The sequence below is a fragment of the Bos mutus genome, chromosome 5 (assembly GCF_027580195.1).
Source record: "Bos mutus isolate GX-2022 chromosome 5, NWIPB_WYAK_1.1, whole genome shotgun sequence".
Taxonomy (NCBI): domain Eukaryota; kingdom Metazoa; phylum Chordata; class Mammalia; order Artiodactyla; family Bovidae; genus Bos; species Bos mutus.
The window spans coordinates 11,333,868-11,353,314 of record NC_091621.1 but is presented as its reverse complement, the minus strand read 5'-3'; the positions used below and the strand labels follow the sequence as shown (position 1 = coordinate 11,353,314).

Here is a 19,447-nt window from a genome sequence, read left to right as displayed (position 1 = left end):
GACTCAGAGATGCAGAAAACAAGCTTATGATCACCAAAGGGGAAAATGGGGAGGGGATAAATTAGGAAGATGAGATTAACACATATACACTATTATACATAAAATAGATAACCAACAAGGACCTACTGTACAGCCCAGGGAACTATACTCAATATTTTGTAATAACCTACAAGGGAAAAGCATCTGAAAAAGAACAGATATATATACATGTATGTATAACTCATACTGTGCTGTACACCTGCAGTTCAGTTCAGTTCAGTTCAGTCACTCAGTCGTGTCCGATTCTTTTTGACCCCATGGACTGTAGGACATCAGGTTTCTGTGTCTACCACCAACTCCCGGAGCTTATACAAACTCATGCCCATCAAGTTGGTGATGCCCTCCAGCCATTTCATCCTCTGTTGTCCCCTTCTCTTGCCACCTTCAATCTTTCCCAGCATCAGGGTCTTTTCCAGTGAGTCAGTTCTTTGCATCAGGTGGCCAAAGGATTAGAGGTTTAGCTTCAGCATCAGTCCTTCCAATGAATATTCAGGACTGATTTCCTTTAGGAGTGACTGGTTTGATCTTGCAGTCCAAGGGACTCTCAAGAGTCTTCTCCAACACCATAGTTCAAAAGCATCAATTCTTCAGCACTCAACTTTCTTTATGGTTCAACTCTCACATTCATACATGACTACTGGAAAAATCATAGCTTTGACTAGATGGACCTTTGTCTGTAAAGTAATGTTTCTGCTTTTTAATGTGCTATCTAGGTTGGTCATAGCTTTTCATCCAAGGAGCAAGCGTCTTTTAATTTCATGGCTGCAGTCACCATCTGCAGTGATTTTGGAGCCTAAGAAAAAGTCTCTCACTGTTTCCATTTTTTCCCCATCTATTTGCCATGAAGTGCTGGGGCCAGATGCCATGACCTTAGTTTTCTAAATGTTGAGTTTTAAGCCAACATTTTCACTCTCCTCTTTCACTTTCATCAAGAGGCTCTTTAGTTCTTCTTCACTTTCTGCCATAGGGTGGTGTCATCTGCATATCTGAGGTTATTGATATCTCTCCCGGCAATCTTGATTCCAACGTGTGCTTCACCCAGCCTGGTGTTTCTCATGATGTACTCTGCATATAAGTTAAATAAGCAGGGTGACAATATACAGCCTTGACGTACTCCTTTCCCTATTTGGAACCAGTCTGTTGTTCCATGTCCGGTTCTAACTGTTGCTTCTTGACCTGCATACAGATTTCTCAGGAAGCAGGTAAGGTGGTTTGGTATTCCCATCTCATTAAGAATTTTCCACAGTTTGCTGTGATCCATACAGTCAAAGGCTTTGTTTGGCACAGTCAATAAAACAGAAGTAGATGTTTCTCTGGAACTCTCTTGCTTTTTCTAACATCCAATGGATGTTGGCAATTTGATCTCTGGTTCCTCTGCCTTTTCTAAATCCAGCTTGAACGTCTGGAAGTTCATGGTTCACGTACTGTCGAAGCCTGGCTGGGAGGATTTTGAGTATTACTTTGCTAGTGTGTGAAATGAGTGCAAGTGTGCGGTAGTTTGAGCATTCTTTGGCATTGCCCTTCTTTGGGATTGGAATGAAAACTGGCCTTTTCCAGTCCTGTGGCCACTGCTGAGTTTTCCAAATTTGCTGGTATACTGAATGCAGCACTTAAACAGCATCATCTTTTAAGTTTTGAAATAGCTTGACTGGAATTCCATCACCTCCACTAGCTTTGTTCGTAGTGATGCTTCCTAAGGCCCACTTGACTTCACATTCCAGAATGTCTGGCTCTAGGTGAGTGATCACACCATCGTGATTATCTTGGTCGTGAAGATCTTTTTTTGTATAGTTCTTCTGTGTATTCTTGCCACCACTTCTTAATATCTTCTGTTTCTTTTAGGTCCATTTTGTTTCTGTCCTTTTTTTGTGCCCATATTTGTATAAAATGTTCCCTTGGTATCTCTAATTTTCTTGAAGAGATCTCTAGTCTTTCCCATTCTATTGTTTTCCTCTATTTCTTTGCATTGATCACTGAGGAAGGCTTTCTTATCTCTCCTTGCTATTCTTTGGAACTCTGCATTCAAATGGGTGTATCTTTCCTTTTCTCCTTTGCCTTTAGTTTCTCTTCTTTTCTCAGCTATTTGTAAGCCCTCCTCAGACAACTATTTTGCCTTTTTGCATTTCTTTTTCTTGGGGATGGTCTTGATCAATGTCACGAACCTCCTGTACAATGTTACGAACCTCCGTCCATAGTTCTTCAGGCACTCTGACTATCAGATCTAGTCCCTTGAATCTATTGTCACTTCCACTGTATAATCATAAGGGATTTGACTTAGGTCATACCTGAATGGTCTAATGGTTTCCCCTACTTTCTTCAATTTAAGTCTGAATTTGGCAATAAGGAGTTCATGATCTGAGCCAAAGTCAGCTCCCGATCTTGTTTTTGCTGACTGTATAGAGCTTCTTCATCTTTGACTGCAAAGAATATAATCAATCTGATTTCAGTATTGACCATCTGGTGATATCCATGTACACCTGGAACTAACAAAATATTGTGATTCAACTATACTGCAATAAAATAAAATTTTAAAAATTAAGTTTTATGGTGAGAACCATGAGCTGATTCCATAAGTTTCCACTAACCACCAGTGATATTATCCTTGCTCTGTTCACTGTCTCTATGTACGTATGGGCTTCCCTGGTGGCTCGGACAGTGAAGAATCTGCCTCCAATGCAGGAGACCTGGGTTTGATCCCTGGGCTGGGAAGATCCCCTGGACAAGGGAATGGCTATCCACTTCAGTATTCTGGAGAATTCTACGGATAGAGGATCTGACATAGCATATGGGAAACTGGTATTTATTGCTGTGTTATAAAGATATTCCATATCATTTAAAAATAGAAGTAGCCCACTAGGGGCATAGAAGAATAGGACATGGTCAGGCAGACGGCTTGTGTTTGGGTTCTGCCATGCAGCAGCTGTGAGGCAAAGCACTCACTCGCGTGGGCTCCTTGAGTATAGGACGGGCTGTGGTGAGGTTTAAATAAGATACTGCACGTGGAGTCTCAGGTATGGGTGGGGCCACGGCAGGGCTTCTATGCGGCCCAGTTTCCATTTCTCTTCCTCTAACAGTATCAAAAGAACAAACATTTGTAGAACTAACATAATATGTAAAGTGCTTTCAAATAAAGAAGTAATTGAGGTAGCGCCCTGGTGGTCCAGTGGTTAAGACCTTGCCTTCCGAGGCAGGGTTTGCAGATTTGTGATCTCTGGTCAAGGAGCTAAGATCCCACATGCCTAATGCCTCGCGGCCAAGAACCCAAAACATAAAACAGAAATAATATTGTAAGAAATTCAATAAAGACTTTAAAGAAGATTTAATTAAAAAAAGAAGTAATTGATCTAGTCATACATATTAAGTAATACTGTTTGGATCAAAATATATTAGACATTCAACTGAATGAACTTTCTAGTGATTTAGAAGCAATGGAGACAAAGCCTTGCTAGTGCCTAACATATCACCTCAGGCAAGTTCTGATTTTGTCGCTTTCTGGTTGTGCTACCCAGACCGAGTCACATAATTTCTCAGTTTCCCAGTCTTTGAAATGTGGATAAGTCTGCTTCTAAGGTTTGTGTACATCGGTAAGGTAACTGCCTCAGGCAATATTGATATTTCTATTTAGATGACAGCAATCAAAACATAAGAACTTCTTTAGTGTGGGTTTTCTCTTACTGCTCAGGAGTCTTTTTCATTTTGTGAAAATAGAAGGATTATTTCATTTTCCCATAAGTATTTGGTTATAAATAAATGGCTATAAGTGTCACATCGGGAAATTCTTTTTTCTTTTTCATAACTTTGGAGCATGTGGTCCCTAAATTTTATTAATTCTATTACTCTTCTTTATTATTCAAGAACATTTTGACTCATCCTAAGTATCACTCAAGAAAATTTCTAAATATTGTTGATTAGGTCCTAAATACTGGAAATGTTTTTCTTCTTTCTGTTATTATTTTTCGTATTATTCACTTAACTATCTTATCTCCATAGAACTTGGACTTAAAAGCTGATCTGCAACGTGCTATACACACATAAATAGTTGTGTAGGACATCTTGTTTGTGCTAAAATGAGAGAACAGATGTGAAAGCACTTTGGAAATTGAAAAGCAAACTATACATATTAAGGTAATATTATACAAATGTGAATGTGACATTTATCTATTAGGGGTGTGGAAATAGGGAAGCCTTTCAGAACTTCTGAGCTAATGAATCCAGTGTTTCCAGCATGGTAGGAAACCCACTGTTTAAACGTGCTGACATCACTATATTTCATGGTTTCAGAAATCCTAATAGTACTTAACTTGATTTTGTTTCTCCCATATTTGTGTAAGACAATTTGATGCCACAACATTGCTTATGTCAGAATAAAAGCAAACAATAGCCATGCTATTTAAAATTCTCTGGATTCCAAGAAAGATATTTTGAACAGTTTCAATTGAAAATAAGTAACTAAACACTGTGTTAACGTTTGAAAAATATATGCTAACAAATTTTACAGGTAGAATGGACATTAAATTTACCTCAATTTAACCTTAAGCAGGAGTTTACTAAGTTAAAGATGTGGAAACACATCTGCTGGGCAAACCTTAACAAAGTTAGGTTCCTATAATTACTGTAGCCGCTAAGAGCTTCAGGTTCCTGGCCTACGGCTAGAATTCCAAATCACTCTGCTGGGGGCTCAGCTAAACCTGAAGCGGAAACAGAAAGATAAGAAAAAGCATCAACTGAGTGGCTGAATGGTGGAACAGTCACATAAATAAAACCATTCAACAACAAAATTACCGAGTATTTCATATTTTGACAGGTTAAAGCTTCGAAATGGCGCTATTTTTAAATGGTATCCATTCATTTCTCCACGATTTCTAGCATTTCTAGACTGGGAAAGAGTCTCAAGACAAATAAAAAACTGCAATTAACACAACATAAAGAGTTGAGATCCCCAAATCTCTTCTTCTTATTGATCGGATTCCTGTAGTGCCATCTCCTATTTACTCTGCAGCAAAAGCACTATATATTGAGCAGTGGGATTTTAGAAAGCTTCTAATAAGCTCCTGGCTGCTGATGGAGGCCCAGGTCTCCATCAGTCATTTGAACACAGGGAACAGCACCAGGGTGGGGGCGGGGAGGGAGGGAAATAAGCACGTACACACAGACCCTCTCCAGCTCACATCTCATCTGCTGCTTACCTCACTTCTCTTTCTGCATTTGTGCCTTTCTCACCTGGCCAGATAGAAGTTCATTCAATTTTCTCAAGGGCAAGACAATTCCTGAAAGGGATGCATTCTGATTGGAACGACAAGAAAAAGATCTCGACTCTTCAAAAAAGTAATACTTCCCCTAGCTTGTGAATCTCATAAAGACCATAAGGGAGCAATTGCTAGATTACCTCTGAGGGTTCACGCTCAGGCAGAAGAGTAATTAATTTCCTCTTTGGAAAAAAACCGCACTATGTGGAGAAATTTCATAAATTGCATGAGCAGTTCAGCCAGGTGATTCTGTTGCTGAATTTGGCACGGTCAATAATGGCTAATTCTCCTTAATGAACGATCCTCCCTTATCCAGCAGGGTAGGTAAGGGTTCAGGAAAGATCCAGTTTGTATTCATACATAAAGACTACATGGTTCAAGGTTAAAACAAATGTCTCTGCTGTCATTAGAGAAATTCACCCACATATGTGATCCACAAATACTAACAAATAGCAGAAAATATATGAACATTTTGGGGGGGGAGTTTTAGATACGTTATTTAAAAAAATAATCAGTGAAAACAGTAATAAGGATTACAAGACAATACTGAACAAGAGAGAGAGGGAAGATTATTATTTTCTTGTCTCTCCTACGTTTTCCACCTCACTGCAATAAAAGATTCTCCATAATCCCAACACTGCTATTCTCTGCACAAAGAACCCTGAAACCAATTCAATACTGAGCAAGCTGAAAGGAGACACAATATCTCAGACCCCCTTCTCTCCAGGGCATTTGTAGGCAGAATAGCCACGGCTTCCAGAACATTCTTTTCATATTTCTCTTTCACGAGCGGCAGCATTGAATGTTTACCAAAGGCTTTAAAAAAAAAACAGAATCTCACCAAACAGATGAGAAAAATATTTAACAACCAAGGCAAAGCAATTACAGTCAAATTTTCACCTCAAGATTCTCATCTTAGGTGTGCGAGGCAGAGAGAAGTCTCTTAACACATCAGTCTGAACCTAGAATGAGGATGAAAAGAGTTGATTCTGCCAATAGTCGTCAACAGATCCACAGCTTTGAATCTAGGGGTGACACTGCAGAGCAAGCTGCCGTTGGAAAGTGCTTTAGCGACAGTGCCACTATTTGGCTATGGCTGACTTAAATTTTTGAGCAGTGACCTGGGGACAGGAGAGGCCCAGACATCCATACCCGAATCATGAAGAGATCCGAACAGGACAGATCTCTCTCTTCAGGTATTTGTGTCAGGCAGCAGCATCATTTTCAGCTACTCAAGGTGGCAATATGAGATGGCTGCAACAGTCCCCATTGTACAAGTCTATACACATTGTAAACTTGGCAGGAAATTAACAGCATTACTTGGAGTTAGCCCTACTGGCCCCCACCCCCGTGACTTTCCCCCTGTCATCCAACCAATTTAACTCTGTAATCTAGACCTTTATGACTTTTCATTGTGATTTGATTCTTACACAGCATTATTCCCTTTAGAGCAAAGACTTTCTGGGTGCAAAGAGACCAGACATAATATCTTCAGTCAAGAACTGGATAACAATGATTTGTGTCTACATTCCATTCCCAGAAAGGTCTGTTTCAATCTAGCTCAACTGAGCAGGGAATAAAAGTCATGACATAAAATGGGAAAATTCCATTTAGGTTGGGTACAATATGCATCCATTGTAAGTGACCGTTCAAAATCGGAATGCATTACTTGATCTGGGAGAAAGGCAAAAACATCACAGAGGCTCTGAACACCTTACCTGGGCCATCTGCCTCTCCAGTTTTGATCGGGGAATATCATCAAAGTAGTTTTCATTTCTTCTCCTCCTTGCATCGCCCTGCATGATAATGTGAGGAACGTCTAGGGAGCCACCAGTGGTGTAAGTGCTTTGGCTAAGTGATGGAGACAACTGAGGAGGAGTGTGATTACCACTGGGTTCCTGAATGGAAATACATCATGAAATAAATACCATGTTCTTGTGGCTGACCTCTGGTTTCAAAATTGTGAAATACTGACAAGACACACCGCGGGGGTGGGGAGTCATTTTTAAATCAACTGTTGAGGAATCGATGACATTCTACCATTTTATTAATGGCATGATCAGCATGTCCCCCCTTAAGACTTTCAGGTCGAAGGTTTACAGTATAGAGAGCCAGGCTCTGTTTTCTTAAGCCTCCATCGTGGATGATCTCGGGAGAGAGGCACACAGATGCTAGGCACCCCCCACACTGTCACACGTATCTACAAGGGAGGGAATTGTGTCTCCATGCGAACACAACGGCCTCATTACAGTAGGTGCCACGACGAAACAGCTAAAACAGGACCTCATGGGTCCTGATCTTCCATCAAAAAGCAGCCTGGCAATCAGGCTGGGGAGGGGACACGATATGGAAATGGCATGCCACCTGCACGGAGTCCAGAGCAACGCATGAGGACAGGCTTTGATGGCAAAGACAACTGGGGGAAACTGGCTGAGAAGGAAGATAAAGGGTGGCAGAGAGCTGGGCTCTGGTGTCTGAGAGGAGGACTGGATCGTGCTGGTTCTCCAGCTATTTCTCCCCAAGACATTCCAGACTGCCTCTGATGGATTAATAAGGTCCTGCATTTTTTTCTTGAGAACCTCTTTTGATTTATTTGCTGTTTCCTCAAGTCTCTTCCAGAGAGCCAGAGGGAGAGGTTCAGAAGAGGAAGGAGAGACAGCAGGGGACATAGCAGGGAATACTCCTCTAAAGGGTCATTTAGGATGGTTACACTGAGGGTGCCTGTATCTTTTTCCTCTTCATTCAGCAAAACGAAAGCAAAACAGTAATCCCTTTCTAGCTCATTTCCCCCTAATTTATCTGAGGCTCCTTCTATTGAGGGAGAAAAATAGGTCCTTTTTTTTTTTTTTTATATATTGTCACTACTCAACCAGCTTCCAAATAACCCATATATCCCAATTCCCCTAGACATCAATTTTCCTCATGGCTCCCTCCTGGAGCCAATTCGCTCGCTTTTCCTGAAGTCTTTGTGTATTTTCTTCTCCTTTAAAATGGAATCAGCCTCAAAATCGTAACAGCTCCTCTCCTGCCTGATCCTCCGCTATCCTGACAGTAGTTACGCTGTTTGCTGAAGTCCGCTGATAAGAAACATTCAGTGGCATTTCATTGCTGGCAGTTACATCCAAGTGCCACCTTTGTGTTCATTTATTATCGCCACCCTTTCTGACACTTGCAAAAAAGGAATCAGAAGCAAGCAAGTACAGGGCTCAATAAAGAGAACAGAGTTGGAACTCTCCAACTGGTCATGGAGACCCCAGCTTTATGGTGAATTTTTGAAAAGTTCCTATGGGCCTGATAAACACCAGAGACTGCTGGTTACTCCTTCCTGGGACCATTCTCCCTGGAATCTTCTCTCTCTTTGTCTCTTTCCCTCTGCTCTTTCTTGCCTTCCTTCCCTTCCACTTTATTTCTTTCTTCCTCCTATGGTTTCTCTCTAGTTTTTCTACCCCTTAATTCTAAAATATAGCTGAAATAGTTTACTAAAGTCCTAGATTCTCTATTGTTAATTTTTGAAGTGGGTAAAAACCGAACAATTCATTTCTTAAAAAACAGAAGACCCGAAGGTTAATTTTAAATCGATCTTTAACTTAACTCTGGTCCTCATCGATTTTCTTTCTGTGGGTTTAAAGAGTTTGACAGAAAATTCATTTCCTCTGTGTTGAGGGGAGTGTGGGATGGGGGGCAGCAGAGAGGTTTTTTAAAGGTGATGGTTTTTCAGATGTTTATCTAAATCTCAAAAACACACATTTAACCAATCGAGAAAAACAAACCTTGTCTTAGAAAATGCTATCAAAGGCAAGAAAGCTTTTTATACAGATAAGGTAAGCTACCTGGAAAACAGCCTGTACTTTCTGACCCCCTGCTTCAGTCATTCCTATCTTACTGCACAACACAGTTTTTGAGGATATGAGTGGAGGACGGAACAAGCACGCGGGGTACTTACCCTGAGGGTGATGGACCGAGGGGGCTTCTGTGGTGGGTCGTCGTGCAGCCTGTCTCCCAGAGATGCCAAGATACGTTTCCTGTGGCCAATCAAATTGATTTTTAAAACCTGAAACGACATATATATCTGGATTAAATACTTCACTTGAGAAAAATGATTTTTACTTGTCCTATAAGATGCAGGAGGGGAGAGATTTGTGCAAAATTACCTCTGCACCGGGAGAGATGAGGCGTGAGATCCATGTGTCCCCGCGAGGCCACAGAGAGAGGACCGGGGCAGTGAGGCAGAGCAGGAGCAGGGGCAGGGCTTCCGTCAGGCAGGCTGCCTGCGGGTCCAGCTCGCCACCCGGCAGCCATAAGACCTTTCCAAGTCTGAGTCAGGTCTCATCCCTCCACTAGCTTCCTACGGCTCTTAGAGCAAAACCCGAGTCTTGACCCGGCCTCGAGGCCCAACGGGGCTGGCTGCTCTGTCTCTCTCTGGTCCCTGCCTCTCTCCCTCTGGCCTTCTCTGTTCCTTGAACAGTCATACTCATTCTGGCCTTGGGGTCTCTACTCGTTTCTCCATCTTCCTAGAATGCTTCCCCGGCACCCCGACCCACCGCCTCTCCTGCAATTTTTAAATGATGCTTTCTCATCCATTTGGACGCTACTTCAGTGTGGTTTCCTCGCCAAGGCCCGTCCCTCCTCCTTGCTAAAAGAATCGAGTCCTCAGCCCCATCATGCTCCACCCTGTGAACCTCTTCATAGCATTCTCTGAAATAACTTTATTTGCTGGGTTGGTGTTTGTGTAGCCCTCCCCACAGGCTGCTTCTCTGGTGGCTCAGGAAGTAAAGAATTTGCCTGCAATGCAGGAGGCCTGGGTCCAACCCCTGGGTCAGGAAGATTCCCTGGAGAAGGGAACGGCTATGCACTCCAGTATTCTTGCCTGGAGAATTCCTATGGACAGAAAAGCCTGGTAGACTACAGTCCAGTCCATGGGGTTGCAAAGAGTCGGACACGACCAAACAATTGACACTAACACTCACCCAGGTAAGACAGCCTTGCCTGTGCTTAGTTGCTCAGTCATGTCCGACTGTTTGTGACCCCATGGACTGTAGCTCTCCAGGCTCTTCTGTCCATGGGGATTCTACAGGCAAGAATATTGGAGTGGGTTTCCATGCCCTCCTCCAGGGCATCTTCCCAACCCAAGAATCAAATCTGCATTGCAGGTGGATTCTTTACTATCTGAGCCACCAGGGAAGCCCAAGAATACTGGAGTGGGTAGTCTATCCCTTCTCCAGGGGGTCTTCCTGACCCAGGAATCATACCAAGGTCTCCCACATTGCAGGCAGATTCTTAACCAGCTGAGCTACCAGGGAAGCTCTCAAAAAAACATCCGCCCAGGTAAGTGTTCAGAGAGCAGGTATGTCTTTATCATCATTATTTCCCCAACAATGTTTGAAATAACGGAAGCTCAATGCATATGGAAGAATGAATATTAAGGCAGATAAAAGTACAAAGTAGGAATAGAATCAAGTACTGCTGACCAGGGTCTCCCCAGGATGGGACTTCTGAGTCTGACAGCATACTGCAAAGGGCAAAGTGCAAAAGAGATGACATAGGAAACCAAGGCTTGCAGAGAGCCTCAGTCCCCAGCCCTTCCCAGAGCCTTACACATTATTCTCTTTCCTTCATCACAACATTCCTAATGGGAAGGTGCTCTCCTTGATTTACAGAAGAGGAGACTGAGGTTCAGAATGGTGAAGTAGCCTACCAAAGAGCCAATATATGGTGGCTCTGGGATTTTAATATGGTTTGCCTAACTCCAAAACTTGTTTTACTCTAAGGCAAACAGCAAAGTTTCGGCATATCTCCAAATATCACTGACTTTTTAAAAACAACAAATTATAAACCATTTATAAGAATATGTTCACCTCTTTCCTACACACATACGGTACTAGAATAGAACAATTCTTGTTGGATAACTAGTTCAAAAGTATATGACCCATTGTGAAAATGATTTTTAAAAAAATTCTCTTCAAATTTTACAGGGTTGAGGGGGGTATTTCCTGGCACTCATTCTGTGCTACTCTATTTGTCAGTTAGCCTATTGGCCTCTCTGCCTAAACTGATTTTAAGTTAGCATGATCCTCTATTCTTTTTACTTTTAAATTAAATTTTAAAATATTTTAAAATTTTTATTTATATTGGAATACAGTTGATTGACAATGTTGTGTTAATTTCAAGTGTTCAGCAAAGTGATTCAGTTATACATATATCCCTTCTTCTTCAAACCCTTTCCCCATACAGGCTATTACAGAATATTGTATTGAGTTCCCTTGGTAAAGAATCCACCTGCAATGCATGAGACCCTAGTTCGATTCCTGGGTCAGGAAGATCTGCTGGAGAAGGGATAGGCTATCCACTCCAGTATTCTGGGGCTTCCCTTGTGGCTCAGCTGGTAAAAGAATCCACCTGCAATGCGGGAGACCTGGGTTCTATCCCTAGGTTGGGAAGATCCCCTGGAGCAGGGAAAGGCTACCCACTCCAGTATTCTGGCCTGGAGAATTCCATGGACTGTATAATCAATGGGTCGGACACAACTGAGTGTAAATACTGTGCATATGCTATACACAGTAAGTAAGAGCTTCCCAGGTGGCGCAGAGGTAAAGAATCTGCCTACCAACGCAGGAGAGCAGGAGATGTAGGTTTAATCCCTGGGTTGGGAAGTTCCCCAGAGTAGGAAACAGCAACCCATTCCAGTATTTCTTGCCTGGAAAATTCCATAGGCAGAGGAGCTTGGTGGACTACAGTCTATGGGGTCGCAAAAAGTCAGATTCGACTGAGCACACATGAGCACGTGCTTTACAGGGAGCCCTTGTTGGTTATCTATTTTATACATAGTAATATGTATATGTTAATCCCAACCTCCTAATTTATCCCTCTCCCACTGCATTTCCCCTTTGTTAACCGTAAATTTGTTCAATTCCTTTTTATACTCACTCTCTGACCCATGTCTGTCAAGGGTGGGGATGGTGAATGTTAATCAAGGTCTGTCTACATGCAACACCTCCCTCTGATTTTATAAACCTTCATCTCCCCCAGACTGATAAATCCTCATCTTGGCAGGTTGTTTTCATAAAGCAGCTCTCTTTTCACAAAGCAGTCCCTTTAGTCCACTCTCTCTGTACTGTCTCCTCTCCTATTTCAACTGCTTCAGGTCTGCTGAACAAATTACTCACAATAATCCAGGTATAGGTAAACTTTGGCATTGCATTTAAGCAGGATACCATTTCCTGCTTTTAATGCCCCTTTAAAAATGCCTTTTCTAAGCACTCTTGATTTTTGGCTGGCCATACAGCTGCAGTAGGAATAACGAGGCACAAAAATATACACTGACTGTAAAACCTCTTAATTCGGTCAGAGCTGATAGTTGAAAGCCCTTTAATTTGGAAGGATGGTTTGAATGATTGTGCCTACATTCCTTATCTTACAGTTGTCCATGCAGAAGCCCATCTGCCATCCTTCTGCCCATTCATGTAAGATTGTGTTATCTTTCTATATTCATATTAGCCAGCTTGGCCTTTCACTACCTGGAGGAACTTAGTAGTTTTTGCAACTCTGGAATTTCACCATATACTCCTTCTTTCAGATGATTTATAAATATGCTAAATAAATGCAGTCCCAGGGCTGATTACTTGCAGACAATACTGTTCATACAATCCAGAGAAATGCCCTTGCATTGTTCCTTGTTTTTTAAACATTAAGATCAAAGAAAGCCTCCATTTCTGAAAAATACAACATTAACCTTTTCAAGTGTATTTGCAAGTCTAAAAACCACTACATTTTCTCATTCCCTTTTATTCTTATTCTCAACTACTTGGCTAAAGCTTCTATTAAATATAAATTTCTCCCACAAAATCCTCTCTGCCTTTCTCTCAGTAGGGAATTGAACATGATGGTGATGGTGCTATCGCAGACCCCTGAATCCTGCTAAGAAATGTTCTTAAAGCAATAAAAACATTCCAAATTATTTTGAGAAATAACTGACACTAAATAACAAGTGTGGTAAAACTGAGTGGGTGTAACCTCCATTGCTGCTTTTGATTTACTCACCGACAACTCAATTTTGGGCAAGTTACCTGACTCTTCTGTTTCCAGTTCTCTTGCCTATAAAATGAGGAGGTTAATGCCCCGTCTCAAGTGCCGTTGGAAAGATAGAGTGAAACTGAAAACAATCAGCACAGTGCCCTGAACATACAAGATGCAACCTTCACAGGGTGCTCATTTCCGCTAACAGTCTCTAAGGATACATGGAAATCTGACCCGGCGAAACAGGGACTTGGTTGGTCACTTTCATGAAGTTAATCATGTCAAACGAATACGGTGATGCCTTGCAGGAAGAGATGTGGTTAACCTCAGAAAAGTCCTCATGGAAGCGACATGCTCTGGTAGAAATGGGTCTAGTTTCTAGCTATTAGTTTAGTACCAGAGCTAATCTAAAGGAAAGTATCCTATTCTTCCATCCCACCATTTAATCTCCAACAGGAGGTAAACTGAGGTCCTCCTCCACACTGGAGCTCTGCTGCTGCCTCCCCCAGAGAACTACCCCCAAAAGGGAGACAGACATATAGGCAGCTAGAATGAACTAGTTAACACAGAATGTGATTTGTGTCAACAATGTCTGGGTAACTCCCCTTCCTTATTAGAAATGATCACATGTTATAGGAGATACTGATGATTACATTTACTGAACATCTGCTATGTTCCAGTTGTGCCAGGAACTGTGCCAGGTGCATTTATATATGTGCAAATATCTCCTTGAATTCTTACAATAACAGTATCATTCCCATTTTAGAGACGCCAAACCTGAGATTTAGAAATACTGTTATATGTCAAGTGTCTCACTGCTAATGGATATCGTGGCTGGAATATGCACCTGATTATGAACCTGCTCTTTACCACTCACCGCAGGCTCTTCTTGTTGCTGTCAACCTCTGTAGTATTTGGCCTTAGTTATACTATTGTTTGGGCTTCCCAGGCGGCTCAGTGGTAAAGAATCCACTTACCACTGCAGGAGACACAGGTTCAATCCCTGGGTCAGGAAGATCCCCTGAGTAGGAAATGGCAACCCACTCCTGTATTTCTTGCCTGGAGAATTCCATGGACTGAGGAGCCTGATGGGCTTCAGTCCATAGAGTTGTGGAGTTGGACATGACTCAGCACACACACATACTACTGGTTAACATTATAATGGTTCTTAAGCTGGTGCTTTTTTTTTTTCTTTGAGTTATCATGTTCAAAACATTTATACTGGGTCTCGATCATCTGAAAACATTAAAATAATACAGCTTCAATTTTGAACAAGGCTCGTAGCAGGGTTAAAGCTTCAGATCGAAAGAGCTCAGACACATATCTTACAGAATTCCTTGTAAAATGCGTATATACCAAAGGACAAGAAGTCCTCATTGACCCAAGATTCAATCCAAGTTGACTAATATTAGACAGGTAGGGAAGGCAGACATTTGGCTTCAAAACTCCAAAGCTGACAATAAGAAATCCAATTGGCAAGACAATAACAGAGAGACTATTCTAAAGAAAGACAGTTATTATGGAAAAGTCAAGTCCAAAGGCAGTTGGGTTTGCCTTCAGTGATTGTCATTATAAGCAGATAGGGAGATAGTAAAATTGTGCCACCCTAGGCACCGTAACTCACAACCAGTCAGCCTGTAAACCTTCAGTTTTCAAAGAGTCAGAGCAATGATTACTGTGTTAGTACAGAGTTCTGTATGGATTTCATCACTACTTGGTTGACAAGTTGTTGCTGCTGCTAAGTCACTTCAGTCGTGTCCGACTCTGTGCGACCCCATACACGGCAGCCCACCAGGCTCCCCCGTCCTGGGATTCTCCAGGCAAGAACACTGGAGTGGGTTGCCATCTCCTTCTCCAATGCATGAAAGTGAAAAGTGAAAGAGAAGTCGCTCAGTCATGTCGACTCTTAGCGACCCCATGGACTGCAGCCCACCAGGCTCCTCCGTCCATGGGATTTTCCAGGCAAGAGTACTGGAGGGGGGTGCCATTGCCTTCTCCGGGTGAAAAGTTAACTGCATGTAAAAGGAAGAAACCCTATTGGAGTAAAAGGTAGACTAATGGTAATATACTGAGGATTTAGTTACTCGAAGATATTGAGCCAATTCTGCTCAGCTCAAAAAACAATAGTGGGTTTCTGTCACAAATTATTTGGCAGACTCAAAGAGGAAACTCAGAGAAACTGGGTATAAATACTATATCACCAAACTATTAACTGGATTTCCTGGTGGCGGTAAAGAATCCGCCTGCAATGAGGGAGACCCATGTTCAGTCCGTGGGTCGGGAAGATCTCCTGGAGAAAGGAATGGCTACCCACTCCAGTATTCTTGCCTGGAGAATCCCACGGACGGAGGAGTCCGGCGGGTTATGGTCCATGGGGTCACAAGAGTCAGACATGACTGAGTACACAAGTAAGCATGCACGCAAACCATTAACTAAGAATAAATTATAATACACATGAAGATAAGAATGTGGTTCCAGCTGCTGAGTTCCAACAGGTGAAAAGTTAAAGTGAATGCTTGGTTTGGTTTTCATTATAACTCTCATGAGAAATGTGGGTCGAAGGGAAGGAATGTTGTTTAAACAACACAGGTCTGCATATTGGTTTTCATTCATCAGAGCAGTGGCTGCCTCCAGGAATCTTCTCCAATAGCGACTGAAGAGGAAAACGTCAGAAACCAGCTGGCGCACTCCAACAATAGGAGAGTAACTGTGCTGAGTGACAATGCTATAATATTATGTCACTGTCATTTACATTTCTGGGTTTAGCTGTGGGATTTCTGCTAGGCAATATCATGACATTACCCTCACACTGAATAGCTCATATCAGAATATATGTCACAGCAAGTTGGAAGTCAGGGTACCCAGACTTTTTTTTCCTTTAAAAATTTAATGTGATATAAATTAAACATGTTAAGTTTACTGTGATATAAATTAAATATGCTTTTTTCCTTTATCTGCTATTTAAAAATTAAACAAGGTTTTGATTATAAGAACAATACTGCTTTCCTGTTACAGAGACAGGAAACACAGAGAAACAAACAAGAGGACAGATTATTCTAGGCTCTTAGTGTTTAGCTATATTTCCTTTCATTTTGTCCCCATGATTATGCTTTGTGGTGGTCATAACTAAGTACAATTTTCACTTTAATGTTTTTCACTTAATATTAAGCCTAAAGAACTTTCCTAAGTATACAACTCTTGGTAGGAATTTAAAGTAACTCCTTATTACCACACTGGGTTTTTAGAGAAGTTATGTCATAATTCATTAACTACTCTCCTCGCTGTTGGAAATTTAGTCTGTGCTCCTTTTCAGGAGAGCAAATATTCCATGTGTTTTAAAAAAATGCTATCATCCTTCAACTTCCATTTTTGTTGCCATGTTTGCATAGACACAATATGAAAAACACCAAAGAAAGCTGCAGGAATGCATGTGAGTCACGGAGAAGAGTCATGCAGTGACAGTCTGTCTCCATGTTCCACATGAAATCTCAATCCGTTTTTTGCCTGCTGGACCGCACCCTCCAGGGAAAATCACAAACCCACATAATGTTCCTCAGTGTCACATTTTGCATTTGTTATACTTTGGAGTTCAGATTTAGCTGACAGACATGAAATAACACATGTAGCTGGAATCCTCCAGTGATTACACAGGCGGCAGTGCTGGCTCACAGGCGATTGTAGTTTTCACCGCGGGACTGCATCTTTCTTATTTCTGGGTTTTTATTTAGGAAGGGATTTTTTATTTTAATTTTATTTAAATAATATTTTGGATGAAACAGTACAACCCTGCATGTGGAACCCCCATTCCATTTTAGAAAGTAGACTATTCCCCTCTATCCTTTGCAAAACGTTTGCCACCTAAGGACAGCAGCTCCCATGCAAGTCTAGAGAGCTCATCTACCTTCAGAGGGACCTCTTCCAAAACACTCCAAGTGCTCTGAATGCCCAGAATGGAAGCTGAGATGGAAGTTTATCAGCTCTTTTCTCTTCTGCAGAACTAAAATTGCAATTAAATGTGAAAGCTTTTCCCCCTCCCTGGTAATGATTTCTAAACACTTTCCAACACTTGAGAGCATCAAGGCAAGCATGCCTGTGTGTCATTCAACTTCAACTCCCACAATTCCAGAAATCCTTGTTTGAACTTGCATTTATGTTTTGACCATGACATTTTCTCTCTCATTTCTTGGGCTGAAATAATCTGTGTTTGAAATGGTGTGGTGGATGGAAGGACCTCTGGAGGAGACAATCATGAAATTTTTATTCTTGCCTTGCCTCTTCTTCTAGCTAAGTGATCTTTAATGTTTTTGAAGTGTGATATTAAGCAGACAATAATAATCTTATTTGACAAACATTTATTGGATATCTTTCACATAATCACCACGTTATGCAATTTGAGAGCAACAAAAAAGAAAATTATTCAGTCCTCTAGGGCTCTCAATCCAGTAGATGGAAAATATTTTTAAAAACATGGGTATGTATGTATTCCTGCATATTATCCACATATCCATCCATCCATCCACCCACCTACCTACCTATCATCCATCCACCTAAATATATATGTCTACATAGGACTTCCCTGTGGCTCAGACAGTAAAGAATCAGCCTGCAATGCAGGAGACCCAGGTTTGATCTCTGGGTTGGGAAGATTCTCTGGAGGAGAAGAAAGGAACAGTCATATCCTATTTCTTTCCCTTTCTACTCTCAATAGTTTTCTATTCCTTCAGAGTTTTAGCACCAAATTCTCTCACACAGTCTTGCCAAGGGTGATGTAAAGCTCCCTCATCTTCCACCATCTGTAGCTCCTTCCCTATACCTCTAACACTTCAACTAAAAAAATTAAAACCTATGACTAGATTTTCCAATTTTTCTTTCCTTCTGCTATTACTTTTTATTGAAAATGCTATTAAATAATCAGCAAATAACAGTCTGTATGACAGATGCCATCAAAATACAACTGTGTTGGAAACTGGAGATGATGCAAAGAAATGGAAAGATACCCTGTGTTCATGAATTGGGAGAATTAATATTGTTAAAATGTCCATACTACTCAAAGCAACCTACAGATTCAATGCAATCTCTATCAAAACACCATGACATTTTTTTAATTTTTTTACAGAACTAGAACACATAATCCTAAAATGTGTATGGGCCACAAAAAATCCTGAAGAGCCAGAGCAAACTTAAGAAAAAAGAACAAAGTTGGAAGTACCAAACGTCCTGACTTCAGACTATACTACAAAGCTGCAGTAATCAAAACAGTGTGGTATGGCATGAAAAAAGACACATAGATCAATGCAATAGAACAGAGCCCAGAAATTAACCTGTGCACATATGGTCAATTAATCTACTACAAAGGGGGCAACAATATACAATGAGGAAATGACAGTCTCTTTAACAAGCGGTGTTGGGAAAACTAGATAGCTAGATGTAAAAGATTGAAATTAGAATATTTTATGCTGTACATAGAAATAAATTCAAAATGGATTTATTTTATAAAAAGATCTAAATGTAAGTTCTGAAACCACAAAATTCCTAGAAGAAAACGCAGGCAGTATACTTTTTGACATCAGTTCAGTTCAGTCGCTAAGTTGTGTCCGACTTTGCGACACCATGGATCACAGCACGCCAGGCCTCTCCGTCCATCACCAACTCCCGGAGTTCACCCAGACTCACGTCCATCAAGTCAGTGATGCTATCCAGCCATCTCATCCTCTGTCGTCCCCTTCTCCTCCTGCCCCCAATCCCTCCCAGCAACAGGGTCTTTCCCAGTGAGTCAACTCTTCACATGAGGTGGCCAAAGCATTGGAGTTTCAGCTTCAGCATCAGTCCTTCCAATGAACACCCAGGACTGATCTTTAGGATGGACTGGTTGGATCTCCTTGCAGTCCAAGGGACTCTCAAGAGTCTTCTCCATCACCACAGTTCAAAAGCACCAATTCTTTGGCACTCAGCTTTCTTTATAGTCCAACGCTCATATCCATACATGACCACTGGAAAAACCATAGCCTTGACTGCTGCTGCTGCTGCTAAGTTGCTTCAGTTGTGTCCAACTCTGTGCGACCCCATAGACAGCAGCCAACCAGGCTCCCCAGTCTCTGGGATTCTCCAGGCAAGAACACTGGAGTGGGTTGCCATTTCTTTTTCCAATA

At 41.5% G+C, this 19,447-nt stretch overlaps 1 protein-coding gene across 16 annotated transcripts in view; it reads right to left on the bottom strand.

Annotated features, from left to right (window-relative positions):
- The window catches only part of ANKS1B (ankyrin repeat and sterile alpha motif domain containing 1B), a 1,156,394-nt gene that overhangs the window by 89,310 nt on the left and 1,047,637 nt on the right, over nt 1–19,447 (bottom strand). For 9 of the 16 annotated variants that reach the window (XM_070370293.1, XM_070370295.1, XM_070370296.1 and 6 more), the window contains 2 exons: nt 9,229–9,336; nt 7,004–7,183 (listed from right to left, as the gene is read on the bottom strand). The exons of 3 other annotated variants lie outside the window; for them this stretch is intronic. In XM_070370293.1, the coding sequence (XP_070226394.1) occupies nt 7,004–7,183; nt 9,229–9,336 (288 nt within the window). The remainder of the gene's footprint in view (nt 1–7,003; nt 7,184–9,228; nt 9,337–19,447) is intronic. 4 more of the 16 variants (XM_070370303.1, XM_070370304.1, XM_070370305.1 and 1 more) reach the window with 1 other exon arrangement.